We start from the raw sequence: 20,089 nt of genomic DNA on the forward strand, positions 1-20,089 counted from the left end.
ATCTTATTTCCTATTTATTCAAATACAATATTTAAAGTGTCTTTCATATCCTACCGAAATAAAGTATTTGTGATTCTAAAATTAAACAATGATGTAAATGATTTTGCAAAAGTTTTAGCATGTCCAACTTAGACATGTTAAAACAGATAGGCACTTAGACTCTAAGTAAAGATATCATGTAAAATTAATTAGTTAACCAGCCAACTAACATTTTTCCGTTTTACTACTCAATTAAAACTTTATAGAAGACAAAAATAACGCTAAAAAGCTTATTTCAACTCTCCCATATATTTTTTAATTTTGCTAAACATTTAATAAAATAAGGCATTTTATATAAAATAATAGAATTTTTTAAAGAATGTATGTATGTATTAATTTATGTATGTATGTATGTATGTATGTATGTATGTATGTATGTATGTATGTATGTATGTATGTATGTATGTATGTATGTATGTATGTATGTATGTATGTATGTATGTATGTATGTATGTATGTATGTATGTATGTATTCTTATAATGCAACTTTAAGGCTAAATTTGTACCTTTTATAAAAGTTATTATCTATTACCTCTGCATTTCTGTTTTTTTTTTTTTCTTTATATATAAAAATTTACAGAAAAATGGGTGGGAAAAATGTTAGAGCAAAAAAATCTCGAAGAAAGGCGACTATTAAAATTACTAAAGGTGCAAGAAAGAAGTTAAAGAAACCCACCATAAAAGAGTAAGATTTATCTTTTTAATTATCATGAATAAATTTTATAGATATATATCATATATTTTTAAAAATAATGAGTATTTTTGTTTTGTAGTTCAACATTGCAAAAGCATTGGGATAAATCAAAAACATTACACAATAATTTAAAAGACCTGGGACTTGCATATGATTCAAATGCTGCAATAAAAATTAATACTGGAAAGAAAACTAAGCATTCTGATGTAAGTGTGACTTACAAATAATTCTTTATCAATACTTAATAAATGGTTATAAAAACTTATTACTTAATGATATAATAATTACTTAATTTTTATTTTATGCTTTAATACTATTTTTTGTTAAAATGACAGTTATTAAAGACATTTAAGTATATTAAAAACTGATTAAGACTTTTTGGTAGATAGCCGTTTTTTGTTTTTTTTAATTCAAATAAAATCAATAATAAATATTAAATTATATAAATGTAAAGTTTAGTATTCAATCCAATAATATCTTTTTGTTCATAAAAAATGTAAAAGGTTGTGAAAGATACAAGTAAAATGGAAATAGATGAGGCTTTAAACAAACCAGTTATAAAAGGTAAAAATGTTTCTTCTTAGATGGTTAATTTAATCAACAATTTATATTTTTAAATGTGAAAGGAAAACAGTTAGTAAGGCATGTAAATATGTATTTAATGTTTAAAAAATTTATTCAAATTGTGCTCTAAGTTTAAATGATGCTCAAAGTTGTTAGTATCTTTTTATTTTATAAAAAAAAAGAATTTGAGAGGCAAGCTGCTAATGGTATGAAAATGGAACGCCACATTGCTCCTGGTGAAGCTAAATTTCTTATGACACTTATCAAAAAACACGGCACCAATTATAAAGTATGTTTATGTTTATAAATTGCATATAAATGTACAAATGTATTATTATGTGTATATATCAGCATGGAAAATAATGGTCGGTCAATGGTCAACGACTACCTGAAATGACTAAAATTGCTATTTTGACTTCTCAAAGTGAATTTTTACGGTTTTGAAAAACTTTTGACAAATAATCTGGATGTAATTTGGAAAAACCATATACTAAAACTTCATAAAATTGTTTAAAGTTTAAAAAAACAATTAAAATAGTTTTATTGTTATAATGTGCTTGTTGTGGCATAACCTATATCTATTAACTTTTTTGCTTCTCTTATTTAGATAAGTTTTATTTTACTGATGGTGAAAATTCTTTTTTCTTAAATGATAGAATTTCTTATTTTATTATTATTTTGATAAAAAATGTTTAATATATTATTTTAATAATAATATACAGGGCTCAAATTAATGCAAAAAAATCTAATCACGAAAAAAAAAACTCCATCCTCCCCCAACCATTTCTAGTGTCACTTTGCGGTAAGGGGAGGTTATGTTGGTATAAATTTGTATCTCTTCTGCATTAGTTCATAATTGTTATTTTTTAAACATAATATCTCTTATAATATCTTATAATTTTCTCATTTGGCGGAGTTTAAATAGCGTAAGTTGCTGTTATAATATATAGCTTAAGTTATAATTTAAAGTTTAAGGTGCAGTTATAGTGTAATGAACAAGTTATAATGTAATGAGCTGTAACGTATTTAATACTATTACAATATTACTTTTAGTATTTGATTTTACTTAACATGATACTTAAAAAATTAAAAGTAAAAAAGTAAAAATGCAAATATTACAATATTTAAAATTTAATTAGTTATAGAAAACTATTTAATGACAATAAAATATGTGTTATTTTTTAAGGGTATTGAATTGTTATTGTAAAAAGCTATTAAACAATAAAACAAACTGCAAAGTTATTTTAACAAAATAAGAGCTTGTGTTAATGTAAAATAACTTCATGTTTTATTGCTATTTTATACAGTTTATAACATAAATAATATCAGTGCGCAACAAATCAACGGCCGTGCAAACATTTGCAAAAAGAAAAGACACAAAAACAAACGTCATGTTTCTTTACTTTTACTTAAGCAAATGTTGGCGTTCACTCAAAAATATTTTTTTTTCCAATTAATTGATAGTTTTTTATTTATAATAAAAAAAAAACAATTAGTTACTAAAATTTAAAACGCATTTTCAACAACTTTAAAAGAAACCAAGCTAAAACAGGATTACTTTCATTAATAGTGTTACTTTTAAGTTAAATAACAAGTTCGCTATTAAAGAAAATAATTTTGTTTTTAGCATGGTTTTTACATGCGTTTACAAAAGCCTGCAAAATTTTACTTAAAATGAATGCTTTTGCTATTACTTTAAAAGAAACCATGCTAAAACATTGCTTTATTTAAAAGTATTTTATTTTTATTTTTTGTTATCGTTTAAATGAAGTAATGATTGTTTGCATACTAAAAACACTAAAAATGTTTCGAAAAGAATTTTTAAGTTTTGCTAAAATATATATAATCTAATAGAATATATAGGATTATTTTGTTTATTATAGTTTAATTTATTATTATAGTAATAATATAACTTTTTAATAAAAACTACTTAATATCAAAAATAAAATATGGCGAAAAAAGCTCAATGACGAAAAAATTCGCTTCATCTTGAGGAAAACAACCTTTAATTATCATTAATTTGCACGCACTTTGCAAATGCATGAAATATTGTATTGAAATAATAAAAAAATTAAATAAATTCAATAAGCATGTTTGATATATCTAATAATTCATTAACTAGAATAAAAGTTATTTAAAACAAATCTCCTTTATAATTTAATAAAAGATTATTTGAATAAAAAAGTTATTTAAAAATAAATATCCCTTATTTGACATATACCTCTTCAATTAGACGTTTGTCAATAAATAAAGATATGAACGTCAACATTTATTTAAAAAAAAAACGATTTGTCGCGCCCTGAATATCATAAAATGTGTTTAAAACAAAACAAAGTAATAAAGTAGAGTTGTTCTAATTAATAAACCAAAACATTATTGTCATAAAGCTTTAAACTTCATATTTGCACAAAAGCATGCCTATAGACCATACGAGTCTATAATCAACTAAACGAGTAAGGAGAACAAAAATTCATTAGATACCACATTTTTTATAATTTATTGTTTCTTGATCTAGCATACTATTAAATATTTAAGCATAGTTAATTTTATTGTTCATATGGTTTTTAAATTGATGTTTTTATTCAATATTTTTGTACAAATAATTTTGCATTAAAAAGTGAAAGAAAAAAATTTGGTCTAATTAATCGTCTAAATAAGTCTAAAAAATTATATTTGTTTAAGTTAAAGAATATGATTAATTTATTTTTTAAGAAAAAAATCCTTTGAACAGAAGTAAAATAACTTATTTTTTTTTATTTAAATTTTTTATAATTTAATTTTAGGTTTAACATTTGCAATAATCACTGGTTTAATGTTTGCATTAGAATGTTTCTACTTTTAAAACTATTTTCATGAAACAAAAAATAATTAAGATGTACGTTTAACTTTCAGGAATGATCCTCGCTATGCCACTGGATAATGCCAACGCTGTTGCAATTAAATTTACAATTATTGAGCATTAAAATTTGCTAAAATATTTCTAATGTTTTTTTAATTTCAAACTTCATTCGCAAAATTATTTAAACAAGGGATCGTCCATAAATTACACAATGCTAAATTTCTTTAATAAACAAAACAAAAAAGATCAAAAGTTTTCCCTCACAGAGCCATAATGATTTAAATAAAAAATCAAAATAACCAATTAAGTTTAATAAAAGTTGTCGCATAAAAGACCTTAAGATCTCTTAATTCCGTTTATTAAATAAATTTAGCATTGCATAATTTATGGATGATCCCTAAGAGAATTTTAGAAGACTAAAATTTCTTTGTTCAAATAGATTTCTTTTTTTAAAAAAAAACTTAAAAACAACTTGCATATTTATGGAAAATGTTTAATCTTGATATCGCTTTAAATGAAATGAAAATATAACAAAATGGTTTTGCGTTTTTCATATTCTATTCAAGTTTCTTGTTAAAATAATTTTTAATTAGAAGCTTATATTATGTGTTAACATATAAGATATAAATAGAAACATTTGTATGGCTAACTTTTGTAAGTCTTTGAGTATATTAAGTAAATTTTGTCTACTTTTAAAGTAAATTTAATAGTTGAGTACTGTTACTGTCAAGTACAGAGTAACTGTTCAGTAAGTTGCTGTAGTAAATTAACTGGTTGTTTTGATTTAGTTTATAAGTAAATTTACTGCAATGTACTTTATCCATTCAGTAAATCAAACTAAATATAACTTTAAAATATTATTGGCTTCCACGCAGAGATTTAAAGTAATTTAAATTCAAAAGCGCTTTATGTTGAATAAAAGTCTCTGCACAAGAGAGCAAATGATCTGTATGCTATATTCAAAAGATAAACTTAGCATGATGTACTTTATGACCCCTAATAAAAAACTTAGACAAAAACATTACTTTTAAGAATGGCAAAAAAAAAAAAAGCTAAATTAGAAAAGAAAAAAAATTATTAATAAACAAAAAAAATAAGAAAATAAACAAAAAAACCAATTGCAAAAAAAATTTTTTAAGAAAAAACTAATCGCAAAGGTGTGAAAAGCAATTGCGATCGCAATACACCTTATTTGAGCCCTGAAATAATGATCCTATATATTATTGCTGAACTTAATCCTGTTAGTAGTGCTCAATTGAGCGTGTTTGACATGGAACTGTTGGCAGCCATTGTGACCGAGCAGCACTTTTTTATATGAAAATGTGAATGAAAGTGTATACAAACATCTAACTTACGTAAACTTTAAATTATGTAATGTTAAAACACACTAAAACATATATCAAGTTTTACAGTTTTACTTTCACTTGAAAACTGCATTGTGGCAACATCTTCTTAATTTTGGTCTATAGCATTTATTTCTGTTTTATAAAGTCTTTTATTTATTATGTAGTTTTAAAATTTTCATTAATCATCATGCCAGTGTAGCTGCGTGGTTAGATCATAGAGCTTCTGAACAAAAAAGCCATTCTTCAAATCCTTCCACAGGCAACTTTTCTTTTTTTTTTAATCTTTTTCGATTTTTTTATAATACAAAATAAAACACTTTTGATGTTTTATAGATGTTACATATGTAACATATATAAAGATATTATACACTATAACAAACGAAAAGATTTTTAAAAAAGCTAAAAATTCTAAAAACCTCAAAAAATGGAAGGAAATTTGTTGCATATGTGTCATGATTGAGATACTTATGTTATTAATGTGCTCAGGTAATTAGTCCTAATTAGCTGCGGATGGTCTAAAAAAAAATTATGGTCTCAAACTTAATAAAGAAAAAATTTAATGAGACAGTCTGCTGCTCCAGAAAGTGCTGCTGCGGAGGCAAAAGAAGAAAAAAAAAGCCCGTAGCTAGAAAAAACTTTAAATTTTATTTATAAAATATAATTTTTTTTAAGTCTATATTTTATTTTAGGGTGTATCTATTGTTGGGTGTGAATTAGGGAAATATTAGAGTAGTATAAGTTAAAATAAAGTACATTATTCAAAAAAACAAGAAAGGAAAATCTTTTCAAAAATATTTATAATTACTGTTTTTTACAAATTTCTTTAATTTTATTTAAAGTTGAGTATAAAAATACATTTAGTTTCAAAGTTCTTTTTTGTTTTAAAAAAATAGTTATATAGAATTGGTGGTGCCCATTTACCTCTGCACAACTGTTATTGTCATTTTCTTGCTTATGGTTGACCATACCTTCATCAAAACTTGTACTAAATTAATAGTCTTGCCTGTTTTATGCAAATACCTTATGCCAATACCCCAACATTTTTTGATGAGCAGGAATTGTTGGCAATTCATTGTATTAATCTTTTTTTGTACAAAATTAACTTTTCTCAATTTATACCACCCTAAGGTTTTCTTAGCATATTGGCACCAAGCTAAGTCAGGTCAAAACAAACAAGGCCTAGGATGCAATCAAATGAGTGGCAAAAGTTACTTTTGAAGACACTCTTGAATATAAATTTTTGACAACACAATAGTTCTACTCTTTTTTCCTCAACTACAAATTGCTTGCCATAAGAGCAGTTTTTGCTATATTTTTTCTTACAAGTATGTATAGTTAATGCTTATACTGTCATGAAAAATTGAAGTATGATATTTAGGAGGTTGATTAAAGTCACATTTTATGATAATGGAATTTTGTTTGTTAAAGTTGGGTATTTCATTGGTCAAGAAGACTTGTAATTGTAGTGTTTCTTCACTTTCGTGACCAAAAAACTTTGTACTTTTTAGCTTGTTCTCTATTAGACAAGCCTGGATTTCTTTCAAAAGAACAATGAATCTTATATACTACTGATTTACGGTTCATAAAAAAAAAAAAAATGTATCAATACTAAATATTATTATTATTTATTGTGTTAATATTGTTTATTGTGCTAATAAGTACTATGAAAATTTTGATATAATGTTATTGGTGATGCAGGCTGCAGTATAAGATAATAGAAACAAAATAGTTTATATAAAATTTTAACAAGTTTGTGTTTTTAGGCCATGGCTAAAGACAAAGATAATACATACCAGCACACAGCAAAGCAAATAAAGCGAAAATGTGAATCTTTATTGAAGTCATCATTACTAACAAAGTACCAAAGCATGTTTCCAGAATTAACTACAAGTGCTGAAGAAATGGATACTGTATAGAAGAAAAAAAAATATGTATATATATATTTATATATCAATTTTTGTTGGTCAACCTCGTTGATTATATATGAGTATCAGAGGTTTTTTACAAGAATAAAGGGAACTTGTAAAAACATTTTGCATCTTTAGAAATAATCATTATCAGGCCATTTGTATAAAAGATACCAGTTTGCAAATACTAATAAGTTATTCATTTGAAGCTTTGATATTTTCAATACAATATTCTTGTTTTTACTAGCCTTGTATGTTAACCTACTTTAAAAACGCTAGGAAAAACAAGATTTTAGCAATATGATGTAACTCGATCATAATTCAATCTATTAAGAAGAATAGATTTTGGTTTAAATTAAATCTAATCTAAAAATATATTTAAACTTATTTTATTTTATTTATATATGCTATCTAAAAAATAATGTTATGGTGGTCCAGTCTCCTGCGTTAGTAGTTATTTTTTTCCGTATTTTGTTCCCCTAATTTTATTTTATTTTCCTAGTTATTCTCTAGTTTTTTATTCTGTAGTTTAACAAACTGCATGAATGCTTTGTTTTTTATTATAGTTAAGTTTATTGTTAGTTTGCCAAGCTCAAAATACTTGTTGTAATGATGATGAAAAGCACTATTGAACATAAATATGTAATTGTGTTCCTATTTTAGTGTCTTGTTTTTTTTTACTGCTTAGGTTGGTAAAAAAGTTTGTTGAACTTTTATTATTTGCACTAATTGAAGAAGCAGTTAATAATCTATATATCACATTGAAGTGGATTTAGTTTTAAACATTTTAAGTGCTAAAGCACATCTGAAAAAAATTTAATAATTGGTAAATTGCTACTAGTTTATGTGATGAAGCATCAAAATATAGTACAGTTGCCAAGTCGATTGCTCTGTTTTAAAATAGTAAAGAGAGTTTCAAAGATGATCCCCACTCAGAGTGCTCTCAAAAAAAAAAAACTTCACAGCTTTACAGCTGTAAAGTTTTTAAATATATATCAATATATCAAACAGCTACAGCTCTCACCATAATGTGTTCTATATGATAAAATAACATTTAAAAGTTTTTCAAATTGAAAATATTTTTAGCGGTGCCTCAAGACCCTTGAACATTTAATGAGTCCATAATACTAATTAAAAAAGTTTTTCATAAGTATGTCTTGTTGGAGCAAAATTATATTAAAATTAGTTATAATAAAAATAATTATTTTATAAAATATTTTGACTTAAAAATTTTGTAAAAACCCCAATTTTTTTTTTTAATAAAATGATGATGATTTTTGAAATTTTTATATAATTTCACTTCATTGTAGACCCAACAAGATTTAATGGGTCTCTAATATTAATAAAAAATTTTTTTAATAATATTATGGACCCATTAAATGTTAAAGGGTCTTTAGGCAACCCTCAAAATATTTTATATTCAAAAAAGTTTTAAATCTAGTGTTATTTTAAATATATAGAACACATTAAGGTAGGAGCTGCAGATATTTTTCAAAAATGTTGTTTTTTGAACCACCCTAAAGTGTATGCTATTATTAAAAGAAAGGTTAACACAATATGGATTTAATTAAAGCATAGACATTGATCAGTTTTTTAATAAGCAATAAAATTATTCACAGCTCATTAAAAAGAATGGTATGAATATACTATGGATACTAATGGATACCCCATGAATATACTAAAGAAAATTGAGTCCTATTCAGAAATAAACCATAAAACTATTACCAAGGATAAATCTTGGTTTTTACTTATGATAAATTGAATATAAGCCGGCAAATTTTTTGGGTTGTTGAAGGTGAAAGTTCATGAAAGATACATTATGTTTGAGTTAAAAAAGATGCTTTAGATCTTCTTCAAAACAACATTTGTTATTATATTGTTCATTTAGGTTATGTTGAAAAGAAGGGGGATCATCAACTTATATACTAAATAATTAAGCAAAGATCTGTAACAGACACTTAAAATTATTTTTTCTATTATAACGCTCAGCATTATAATGGAAAAAACTGCCACAAATCATACGATTTTTTCATCACATTTTAAAACCATCTTATTAATATCTTAGTCTTAATCTATGGTAACTATTGAAGATTAAACTTAAACTGCCACAGATTATCTTAATCAAGTTTGAATCGCAATAACTTGAAAATCTGGCATACTAGCCTGGCTTAACTCAGCATGATTTAACCTGGCCAGACTTAACTCAGCTCGATTTGGGGCTATTCAACTTAATTAAAAAAATCTTGACTGATGTAAAAAAAAAAAAAAAAACTTCTTTGAAGTATACCTGAAAATAGTATAAATAAATGTTTGACAAATAGCCTGAAAGAATGCAATTTTGTATAGATAGTTATAGACATCTTTTTAAACATTTAAATAAATTAAAAAAAAATACTTTCTTTTTTTTTTTATATGGGTAATTTTATAAACTTCTTTACCAACGTATGTAGTGTGTAATATATTTGTAACTTAAGTATATAAGTTATTTTTTATTTAGTCTCTAATTATTTTTTTTATGTTTCGAAAATTGTTTAAAAAACTAATTATGTTGTAATGTTAAGCAAACTTTTCTGCAAGGTTTTTTCTATTTTTATGCACTTAATCAAAAATAATACATTATATTTTTTATTTCCTTAAATGATTTTTATTTGTTTGTAAATTAATTTAGTTTTACACAATTGAAAGTTGGGTTCATGTTATTTGTATATTTAAAACAGTTTTTCAAATACAGTTGAAACTTTTAAGAAAAGTTTCAATCAGTGTTTATTGACATTTGAAGTCGGATCTTTTTTTTTTCTTTTTTTTTTTAAACAATTATTTTAAAAGCAGTAAAACAAGTTAACAAATGCATGTTGCACAATTGGAATTAACAATTTTGCAATTGTATGTTTTTCAATAAGTTACTTTTTTTCAGATGAAATAATAATATCAGTGATGGAGAGCATTCTCGCTGTGAAAAAAGAAGAAGAAAAATTAAAGAGTAAATATACTAGCTATAGGGCGTCCAGTACACAAAATCTTGATGATTTAATTGAAGAAATTAATGTGTTTAAACAAAGTCTAAATGAAGGTATGTTATATTTTTATTTTTAATATTTGGGCTGTTGTATTAAGATAAATAAATTTAACATAAATCTTTTCTGTTTTTTCATGTTCAATTGTATAAAAAATTGTCTCTGAAGGCTGATACTGTTTTAAATCAAATAATTTTAAGATTGCCTCATGGTTTAATCTTAGTTCATTTTTAATTATTAAATTCCTATATATCTATTCTTAAATGATCTGCTGTTATAAGACTACTTTTTTTATAAATGCTCTTGTGATTCTTTTTTGATCAAAAATATTATCAGTTCTTCTAAGATTTCTAGCTCTTCTTGTTGCATCTTTTTCTATTTCCTAATAGTTCTTGATTAAGTTATAAGTACAAAGAACATCATTAAACATTTCAAAAATAAAAATGCTTCCTTCTATTATACACTTAAAACATCAACAATTGAATTGCTATTGCATAAAGTTTATGCAATAACAGTAACTGTTAGGGTTAAAACATTACAAAGGATTTGTTTAAATTTTTGTAAAATAATAAACCGTTTTTTAATATTAAAGCATTTTTGTTACAGTCAGAACTTTCAATATATTTGTAATGTTTACTTTATGTTGCACTTCAGTAGCATCTTTTTTTCTTGTACTTTTATAAAAATTGTTGCTTGAAGGTATGCTAAGTGCCAAGATAAGTTTTGTTCATATTAAAGAGTTTTTAAAAATGTTTGGACTGAATTTTTTTTTATTAAAACAACGTAATAAATGTATACCAAGAAAAACTAGTTTGTTAGTTTTAGACAAAGTTTACCTTCTCCGTTTTAATCAAAATTATGCGATTATTATAAATTAAAAATATTATATTGAAATATGTGCCTTTTTTGAGGCAAACTTGGTATTTTATTCAAGCGCATTTAATTCTCAGGAGTTTTATTATAAAAAATGGCATCATGGTATTTTTTTTTTTTAGAAACATCAAAGTATTTTTCAACTTAGAAAATTAACTAAAAAAGTTGTTTAGTAATTTATAAAGAAAAAAAATTATAAAGAATTTCTTATCGAAGTTCTGCAATGGCATTATATACTAAAACTCTTTAGAATTCAATGCACATAAATAAATTATACAGTCTGTAGATTGTGTCATAAATGCACAAATATTTTAAAGACTTCAAATTCTGACTAAAAAAGAGAATACAAACTTCGACTAAAACTACAAAGTTAGTTTTTCTTGGTTAAGTTAAATATTTCATTTTAATCAAAAAAATTCATCCCATTTTTTCGAACAATCTCTTCAATATGCAAAACAACTCAGCACTAAGGAATCGTTTAAAATTAAGTTCATAATTTGTGCATAATAAAAAAAGCAAAAGGTAATAATAAGAAAAAGAAAAAGATGGATTAATGATAATAAAGATTACAGAAAAGTTTTAAGTGTAAATAAAAAATAATTAAGTAAATATTAATTTTTTAACTATTATAAAATAATAATTAATAAATACCAATTAAAATTGAAATTAGTATAAAGTAATAGTAATTTTAAAAACATTTAAATTAAATTTAATTCAATTTTTGTCTATAGTCACAGAAAATGATTCATATTTGACTCCTTTGCAAACCCATTTACTTGCTGCCACTGCAAAAAAAGTAAAAGATGTCACCAAAAAAGTTTCATTAGAACATAAAGAATTACATGTTTATGTTTCAAAGATAGGAAAAGTAATTGATCGAGTAAGTTTTAATTTTTTTTTTTTTTTATTTTATCTTTATTAGTAGTAGAAGTTATCTTGTTGGAGTTTTATTGTTAGAATTTTTCATCTGACTTTTCTGGTTTAACACAAGGAGAAATATTCAATGATGAATCTAGAAAACTCTTAAATGAAGCTATTGCAGAGCATCTCTTGCGTCAAGGAAGAGTAGATATTGCTGAGAATTTTATAAAGGTGAATGGTTGCTCTTTTTCTGACTTTCATGGTATAAAATGTTTTTTTGTTACAGCTGGTTTGATTTTATTGTATATATTTACATTTATTGTTACATTATATATTTTTTAGGATTACATATTAATTAGGAATCTTATGAATTGATTTTAATAATTATTACATTATTAGGAATCTGGTTTGGTTATAGAAGCTCATCATAAGGACTCATTTACCAACCTAAATTACATGTTGAATGAAATTAAAGACAAAAGGCTTGATTCTGCACTGCTGTATGTTGTATGTTTTTTTCTTTTTCTTTAAAAAAATCTAACTCAATGAAATGGTGGCGTATCTTTATTATTTTCCTCAAAACCGAATAATTCTCTTTTATGTTTAACTTAAAGCTGAAACTGTATGTAAATTAGAGCCGAAACTGATAGAATTGTTACCATGTGTAGGTAGTAAAGGTTGTTGTGTAGATAGTGAAGGTTGTTGTGTAGATAGTAAAGGTTGTTGCTGGAAGTCAACTATAACAATCATAACTTTAATACAAATGACAAAGGTTTATTTTTATTTCCATTAGAGAGTTCAGGTAGTTTTTCAACCATCAATAGTATTATAAGAAAAATACAAAGAATCAATCGGTATGTTGTTATTCAGAGATGGTTTAATTACTTTATTAGCTGAGTAACTTTACAGATCTTTTTATTGACTGAGTATTTATTGACGAATAATATTTATTTTGACTATTTGATTTTATTATTGGCTGACCAGCTTAACAGATTAGATAGATTGAAAATTTACTTTTTTTTACTTATTTACAATTAGGAATTTTCTATTGAAATAATCTTATTTTGTCACAATTTTTCAATGATTCAGTTGAATCATTGAAAATTATTTAAAAAAAAAAAAATGATGATAAAGGAATTAAAAAGTAGTGTATGACTTTTTTGACGCAATTGTAGGTGGGCTCGTCAGCACCATGATGAATTGATTTTAAAGAAGAGTTGTTTGGAGTTTAAACTGCACAAACTTACATTCTTAGACTTATTAGAACAGCAGCGTCATAAAGAAGCCTTAGATTATTCAAAGATTTTTGCTTCTTTCTCAGAGCATGCAGATGGTTTGTTACTTTTTAATTAAAATTTTATTTATTAGACATATATATCACGCTATTACATAAAGCATGTGCAGTCGCACGCCTTGTTTGTCCACTCATAAATTATTTTCTTTTTTTCTTTTTCTTTTTAAAAATAGCAATCAAAATACATTTTAGAAATTAAACGATTGATGGGTTGTTTTGCTTTTGTAAACCGTGGCATAGAAAATTCTCCATATGCTGATTTGTTTGATTCTGCTTCATTAGTTGATGTAAGTGATCATCTTGCAAAAGATGTGTGTTCTTTACTTGGTCTTTCCAACCAGAGTCCTTTAGAAGTTTGTTTAACAGCTGGATGTATTGCCCTTCCAACTCTTTTACAAATAAGACAGGTTATGCAACAAAGACAGGTAGAGGGAATATGGAGCACAAAAGAAGAACTTCCGGTAATTTTTTTTTAATACAATGATACTCTAATAAACTTACTGACTGAACAGTTAGTTGTAATTACTACTTTTAAAAGTTATAATTATTTTAACTAAAATATTTAATAAATCTGCAAAAAGTTATATTCTGGTACAGTTTTGAGAACTTTCTCCAATAGTTTCATTTAACTTACTCAATTCATTATTGGCTATTGATTTTATTAGTTCATTATTGGCTATTTTGTTTCTAATGGTTTACAAATGTCTACCCCATTAAAGGTCCTTAAAAAATCTTTGTATTTTTTTAAACCTTTTTTAAATCTAGCTTTTTATGAATAAATTTTAGGTTTATATTTTTAATAACCTTGTAAATGTGGATCAATATTACAAAAATCAAATTGATATTTTGACACTTTCTAATGTAAAAGTTTAAAAGAAACTAACAATACTGTGCAATAAACTAGAAAAAAATTTCTGCAACTTGAACAACAGAGTCTTTTATTATATGCAATGTTCTGATTACAGGGATACCTTTGGAATGTCTCTAGCACATCAAGAAGTAAAATTCAGAAGTAACAGTCTGGAAATTCAGTCCTACTATGTAGTATTTCAAAAAAAAAGAAGCTTTGCTCACAAAGTTAATGTTTCTTTTGCCATATTAACTAGTCACTGTCTTGATATTTTCTTGCAGAAGTAGAAAAGTAGTGACTAGTTCTTGATTTTCTTTTGTGTGAACTGCTGTCCCTCTGCAGAAACCAACAGAAATCACCCATCATGCCTGGATTATATTTCGCTTGATAGTGCTGTTCCATCATTGAAATGTCCTAGTGAAAATGTGTCATGAAGGAAGTCAATATAAGAATACAGGAAATGCATCTTAAGAGACACATTTGCTCCTCATAGTCTGTTATAAGTTTCTTGACCAGTTCTCTGTAGTCATCCGATTTTCTGTTTCCAAGAAATCTACCAACAGAGGCCTTGAATGAGTTCCAAGCTGTCTGTTGCAAATCAGTCAGCTTTGATGTAAACATGTCATTCATTATAACATGTCTAATTTGAGGTCCTATAAAGACTTTTTCTATGATTTTGGCATCACTCAACTTTGGAAATGTCTCTTTGAGGTTCTGAAAGGGATCCGAGTTGCCTTTAAGAGCTTTCACAAAGTTTTTCATCAATCCTAATTTGATGTGAAGAGGTGGGAGGTAAATTTTTTCTGGCTGTGCTAGTGGACTGTGTTTCACATTGTGTTTTCCTTGGACTTCAGATCTCATTGGCCACTGCTTCTGTGAATAATGCGGCTCATAAGTATTGCTGTCCCCCAAGCACACGAAGTAGCAGTTCTTTGTGTATTTAGTTTGCATGCCTACCACTAGTCCAATAACTTTAAAGGCAGCACAAATATTCCAGCCATATTTCCTAAAGTTGATTAACACAAAAAAAGTATGGTTCTTTTATATCTGCACCATAATATATTGATACTGAAGGCTTTGAGTTACCATTCTGAAGCAGAATTGCCTTAAATCTTGTCTTCAAAGCATCTATGAATAGGTGCCATTCATGAGCTTTGTGATGACAGCCAAGCTCATTCGTAAGACCTTCTTCTTGTCCTTTGACAAGTGATTCTACTGTTGAAGGCGAAGCAGAGCTACGCAAGTAGCTTCCTTTTGTAAATTTAGATCTCAAACTAAATCATTAAGTTCAGTTTGTTCGATAAAATGAGGTTTACCATCTTCAGTTGCATCAACAGCTTTGATGCTTCCTCTCATGAAATGAGCAGAAAGAGTTGATGCTGATTCGTCACTCAACAATGTCAACTTAACTAGGAGGCACATGAATCAGTAAGGTGTTGTTGTAAGACACAGGTCTAATTGTAGAAGATGCATTAGGGTATTCAATCTTCTCCTTGTTCGTACCAGAAAATCCTGCTGTCTTTGTTATACAAAAGTAGCAATCTGTGCTACGGTCTTTTGGTTCTCTCCAAACCATAGGTTTTGTAGATAACAAACTTCTTTTGTCCTTTAGCCACTGCATCAGATTCGAATAGCATGACACAAATGATGCATGGCGTCTGTTTCTTGTCCCCAAGCTTCATACCAAAGTAAGCATTATAAGCAAATTTGACCAAAGGAGTGATATTCTTTCTCTGTGACTTTGTAGTGAATAATCCCCAAACATAATAAAAACTGCCAGGATGGTTTACACATCTCTCAGTCATCTTCTCAAACAAATTATACTTATTACTTTAGGTAAACTAATAAAGTTGTAGCCAGAGTCAGTTTTTAACTATTGACTTATAAAGCTCCCCCCTCACTAATCACTTTATGAAAGTTTATTAAATACCAAACTGCCTTCCTATGCATCCAACTGCTGCTGATATCAGCTGCTATACATAGGTCTAAATCATTAGCCAATGATGTCAGCAGTTTCTGATATTATTATCAACCAAAGTGTGCTGTGAAAACAAATTCAGAGCTTTCTAAGGTGGGAAACTGCAACTACAGCTATAAAAGTAGCTGCATGACAAATGGCAACCGGGTGATTTATTGCATGGTGAAAAAATGATGCATTGCAAAAGTAATGTAACATAACTCTAAATCCTAACTTGCTAGAAATATTCTGATTTGAAATCAGCAGCATTAATATATATAAAATCACTTAACATTTTGTAAGTTGCAGAATATGTTGCAAAGTGTAACTTTAATTGGATATCATTAAAATGTTATCAAACATATCTATGCAAATTTATGTTGCTTTCACACGACTTTCAAAGGCTATTTATGCTTTATTCTTTTTCTGTTTGTTTTGCCTCAGGAATTTTATAATACTATATATATATAATATATCTTAATTTCAAAATTATTGAATTCTTTCTCTAAAATTTTTTTCTATTTTATTTTAGTTTTAAAAGTATATGTTTTTAGGTTGAAATTAATCTGGGTCGTGAACTTCAGTTTCATTCAGTATTTGCATGCCCTATTCTTCGACAACAATGTGGTCAAAGTAATCCTCCTATGAGATTAGTCTGTGGGCATGTGATATCTAAAGATGCTACGCAGCGTTTGACTCATGGCAATAAGTATACTATTTTAATTAAAAATCTTTAGCATATTAAATTTTTTTATTTTACTTAATATGGTTGAATAGTATCTTTATATTAGTTATTGTTCCAGAAGTAATTTAAGGACAGATTCAGAAAAGAACCTAGACAAAATCTTAATAAAATACTTGAAAAACCTAATAGATTAGCTTATAAAGAAATCTAAAGCATAACTTTCCAATATATTTTCATTTGTCTGAGGGAATTTAGTCTAAGCTTTTATGGGTGAGACATTTAAATATTTTGCTATAATGTTTTGGTACATAATCATTAATAAATGCTATATTTCAGTCTCTGCAACTAAGCATATCTTTGACATGTTTATCTTTGTATACTTTTTTATATCTCTGATATTTATAATATTTCAAAATTCATGCCATTGTGTACTTTTACGTGGAATTTGTGTTATCGATTTTACTTTTAATTTTTAGTATCAATTTTTATGATTAAATACAATCAAATATTTATAGCTTCGTCGCCCATAGAGCTAATTTTCTAGTCCTTCCTCCCCCTCCTTAATTTTTGGTCCGTCCTGCGTATATGGGTTCATTTAAATAGGTAGATGTGTGTTTATGTTGACTGCAAAGAATATTGTATACATTATGTTGTTATGTGTTGTATATATTCGTTTTAACAGGTTGAAATGTCCATATTGTCCTATTGAAATGGATCCACGAGAGGCTAAAAAAATTTATTTTTAAGAAACAATAAAATGCACGAATATTGCGTCAATGAAATAGTCGCTTGAGATCTCTGGTCGTTAGTAATTTCTGGTATTGAAGTCAGTTAAACGTTGAGATATTTATGAGTTTTACGGTACCTCTTGACGTAATAATTTCTTCATGTAGGTTTGACTTGAACTTAATGATAATGCATACAACAAAGTACAAATAAGTGAGATCAGATGTAACGTGGAATAGTTGACAAGAAAATCATAAATACTACTACGGAAACTTTGAAAAACGTTAAAAGAAATGAATATTTAAAAAAGTGAAATAATTTAGTACAAAAATTAATTTATTACTATGACAATATTTCTAATATTTGAACATGGATAATGTTAAACATTTGTGTATAATTTATTTCACATAGTGAAAATAGAATTCTTTTTTTGAATCTTTATTTTTGTATATTGATAAGCTTTATTAAATTATTTTTTATTATTCAGTGATTACTTTGAAAATATTTATTTGTCTGATTAGCGCTGTTTTTGTTTGTTTTTGCTTGCTGTTTTAATTTTTCGCAGGTTTTGTGCAGTTTTTATTGTTTTTGGGGCAAAGAAACAATTATTATGAGAAACAAAATGGCTGCTACAATTCACACTACAAAGTTTTGTATAATTTTTATTTTAACATATTACAAACATAATCTTATCAATAAAACATTTACATTTCAAGTTGTTAAGCTTTTAAATACCGTAAAATCGCTCACTAAAACTTCAAACACTCACACAAAGTTATAAATAATAATTTTTAAAAATATTTTTCTGACAATTTTACTGGTAATATTGTTAATTTATATTGTAAAAATAAAATAAAAACTAGAATTCTAAATTTTTTATCGATGGAAAATATCTAATTTCATCGAACTTTGAATAACATTTCATAAATTCGGTAACTATATAAATCTCAATAATATCGCAGTATCACAAATTTAGCGTCAAAAATTACGAATGAATAAATTGTAACTATTTTTTATGTTATTTTATTAAAAAATCATGATATAATATGAATTAATTAAAGTTATTGGTTAGTTTCAATTAGCAAAAATATACTGCTTTTCTTGAAATAAACTTTTTATGTTTAGTAGTAATTCTTGCACATATCATCATCACGATCCGCATCCATAATTGTTGCTGAAAAACAAAGTTGTTACAAGCTTGATATATTTTAAAAACTAAAAAACTGTCAGAACGGCAGTCTATATATTTGGAAGTCGTATTGCATTCAAATGTCAAAACTTTGATTACGTCCACTAATTGTCGCTTCAGTCGTTTAGTAATAGGTTTGTTAGACAAATCAGTTTCTTTAGTCAAACTTTTTTTAAGCATTAACTGAATCAGCTTCTAGTTTAATTGTTTGTTTTTTTCTTACGCAAAACTTTCCTAACTTGTTTTTCTTTTCTTGTTTTTTTCAAAATTTGCTTGTTAGTGCTATCAAAACTTCTTTAAAAGCCATAATGTACTTTTTTTTAAAGCATATTATTATTGAGAACATTTAACAATGGCTCTAGCACGCATATCTTGGGTATGTCAGTATGTAAAATATTCAAAATCGATGTATTTAACTGCTCATAAGCAATTGTGCAGCATGTTGAAGGAGTTTTTTTACATTAGTGTGCTTGAAGAAATTTGTGAATTTGAAGTTCACAAACTTCTTCAAGCACACTAATGCAAAAAACTCCTTCAACGTACTGAACTTGAAGTTCTTGGACATTAATCTAAATGTGAACATTCAGAATAATGTCCGAGCACTTCAAAAGAGCAAAAATAGTTGTTTATAAAAGGCGGAGTTTTGCAGATTCTGTGTACAAATTTTTCAAACTCCGCTTTACGAAATAAGTACCCAAATTCATCATAAGTATTATTACCTTGGGCGATTGAGAAACTACTTTTCACATCAGCAGACGTTACTAGAGCATACTTACGGCCTCCAAAATAGTATAACTTCCGTTGAAGTTTAATTGACTCAACAGAATTAATAACAGCTTTGCGTATAGAGTGGTTTCTCTTAAGATTTCATATGCAATTTTTTATTCAAGAAACCCCCAAAAAAAAAATTGACAAAATAAACAGTTAGCCAGCTCTTATTGACAAGTCACCGAATAAGTCTCTTGAGTTTTGATTGAAGCCACCTACTTATTTAAAGAATAGTTTAGTTAAGTTAGTTTTATACTTACAGTTAAATATTTTATATAGTTTTATTCTATACTCATTTATGAGATCAAAACATATATGGCTTTATTTTGTTTATTTATTTATGCATTTTAATATTGTTAAAACGTTTTATTGCATATTGTTAAAAAGATTTTTATCTAACATGAAAACTAAACGGCTGACAACTGAAAACAAGACTGGATTTAAAGACTTTTTTTTTCTCTCTCTCTTTTTCTGTTTTAATAT

At 26.4% G+C, this 20,089-nt stretch overlaps 2 protein-coding genes across 2 annotated transcripts; both read left to right on the forward strand.

Moving 5' to 3' along the window:
* The first annotated feature begins 581 nt into the window (after positions 1 to 581).
* LOC136077986 (nucleolar protein 16-like) lies at positions 582 to 8,051 on the forward strand. The gene is made up of 5 exons (XM_065792506.1): positions 582 to 724; positions 813 to 939; positions 1,237 to 1,297; positions 1,480 to 1,586; positions 7,246 to 8,051. The coding sequence occupies exons 1-5, from the start codon at positions 624 to 626 to the stop codon at positions 7,396 to 7,398; spliced, it is 549 nt and encodes a 182-aa protein (XP_065648578.1). The 5' UTR covers positions 582 to 623; the 3' UTR covers positions 7,399 to 8,051.
* A 2,223-nt stretch (positions 8,052 to 10,274) lies between these two features.
* Positions 10,275 to 18,166, forward strand: LOC100197698 (E3 ubiquitin-protein ligase RMND5A). The gene is made up of 8 exons (XM_065792507.1): positions 10,275 to 10,459; positions 12,008 to 12,156; positions 12,234 to 12,368; positions 12,537 to 12,637; positions 13,313 to 13,470; positions 13,624 to 13,892; positions 16,793 to 16,947; positions 17,606 to 18,166. Exons 1-8 carry the CDS (start codon positions 10,324 to 10,326, stop codon positions 17,667 to 17,669), a joined length of 1,167 nt encoding a protein of 388 aa, XP_065648579.1. The 5' UTR covers positions 10,275 to 10,323; the 3' UTR covers positions 17,670 to 18,166.
* Positions 18,167 to 20,089: the final 1,923 nt, after the last annotated feature.

Source organism: Hydra vulgaris, chromosome 03 (genome assembly GCF_038396675.1).
Source record: "Hydra vulgaris chromosome 03, alternate assembly HydraT2T_AEP".
NCBI classification, from domain to species: domain Eukaryota; kingdom Metazoa; phylum Cnidaria; class Hydrozoa; order Anthoathecata; family Hydridae; genus Hydra; species Hydra vulgaris.

What these genes read in the sequence shown, in the direction of transcription:
- LOC136077986 (XM_065792506.1), top strand. Translation starts at nt 624, where the DNA reads ATGGGTGGGAAAAATGTTAGAGCAAAAAAATCTCGAAGAAAGGCGACT. An exon ending in AAACAAACCAGTTATAAAAG is followed by an intron (nt 1,298 to 1,479) that starts GTAAAAATGTTT and finishes ATAAAAAAAAAG; the next exon opens with AATTTGAGAGGCAAGCTGCT. An exon ending in AACACGGCACCAATTATAAA is followed by an intron (nt 1,587 to 7,245) that starts GTATGTTTATGT and finishes TTGTGTTTTTAG; the next exon opens with GCCATGGCTAAAGACAAAGA.
- LOC100197698 (XM_065792507.1), top strand. Translation starts at nt 10,324, where the DNA reads ATGGAGAGCATTCTCGCTGTGAAAAAAGAAGAAGAAAAATTAAAGAGT. An exon ending in TTTCTCAGAGCATGCAGATG is followed by an intron (nt 13,471 to 13,623) that starts GTTTGTTACTTT and finishes AATACATTTTAG; the next exon opens with AAATTAAACGATTGATGGGT. An exon ending in GCACAAAAGAAGAACTTCCG is followed by an intron (nt 13,893 to 16,792) that starts GTAATTTTTTTT and finishes ATATGTTTTTAG; the next exon opens with GTTGAAATTAATCTGGGTCG.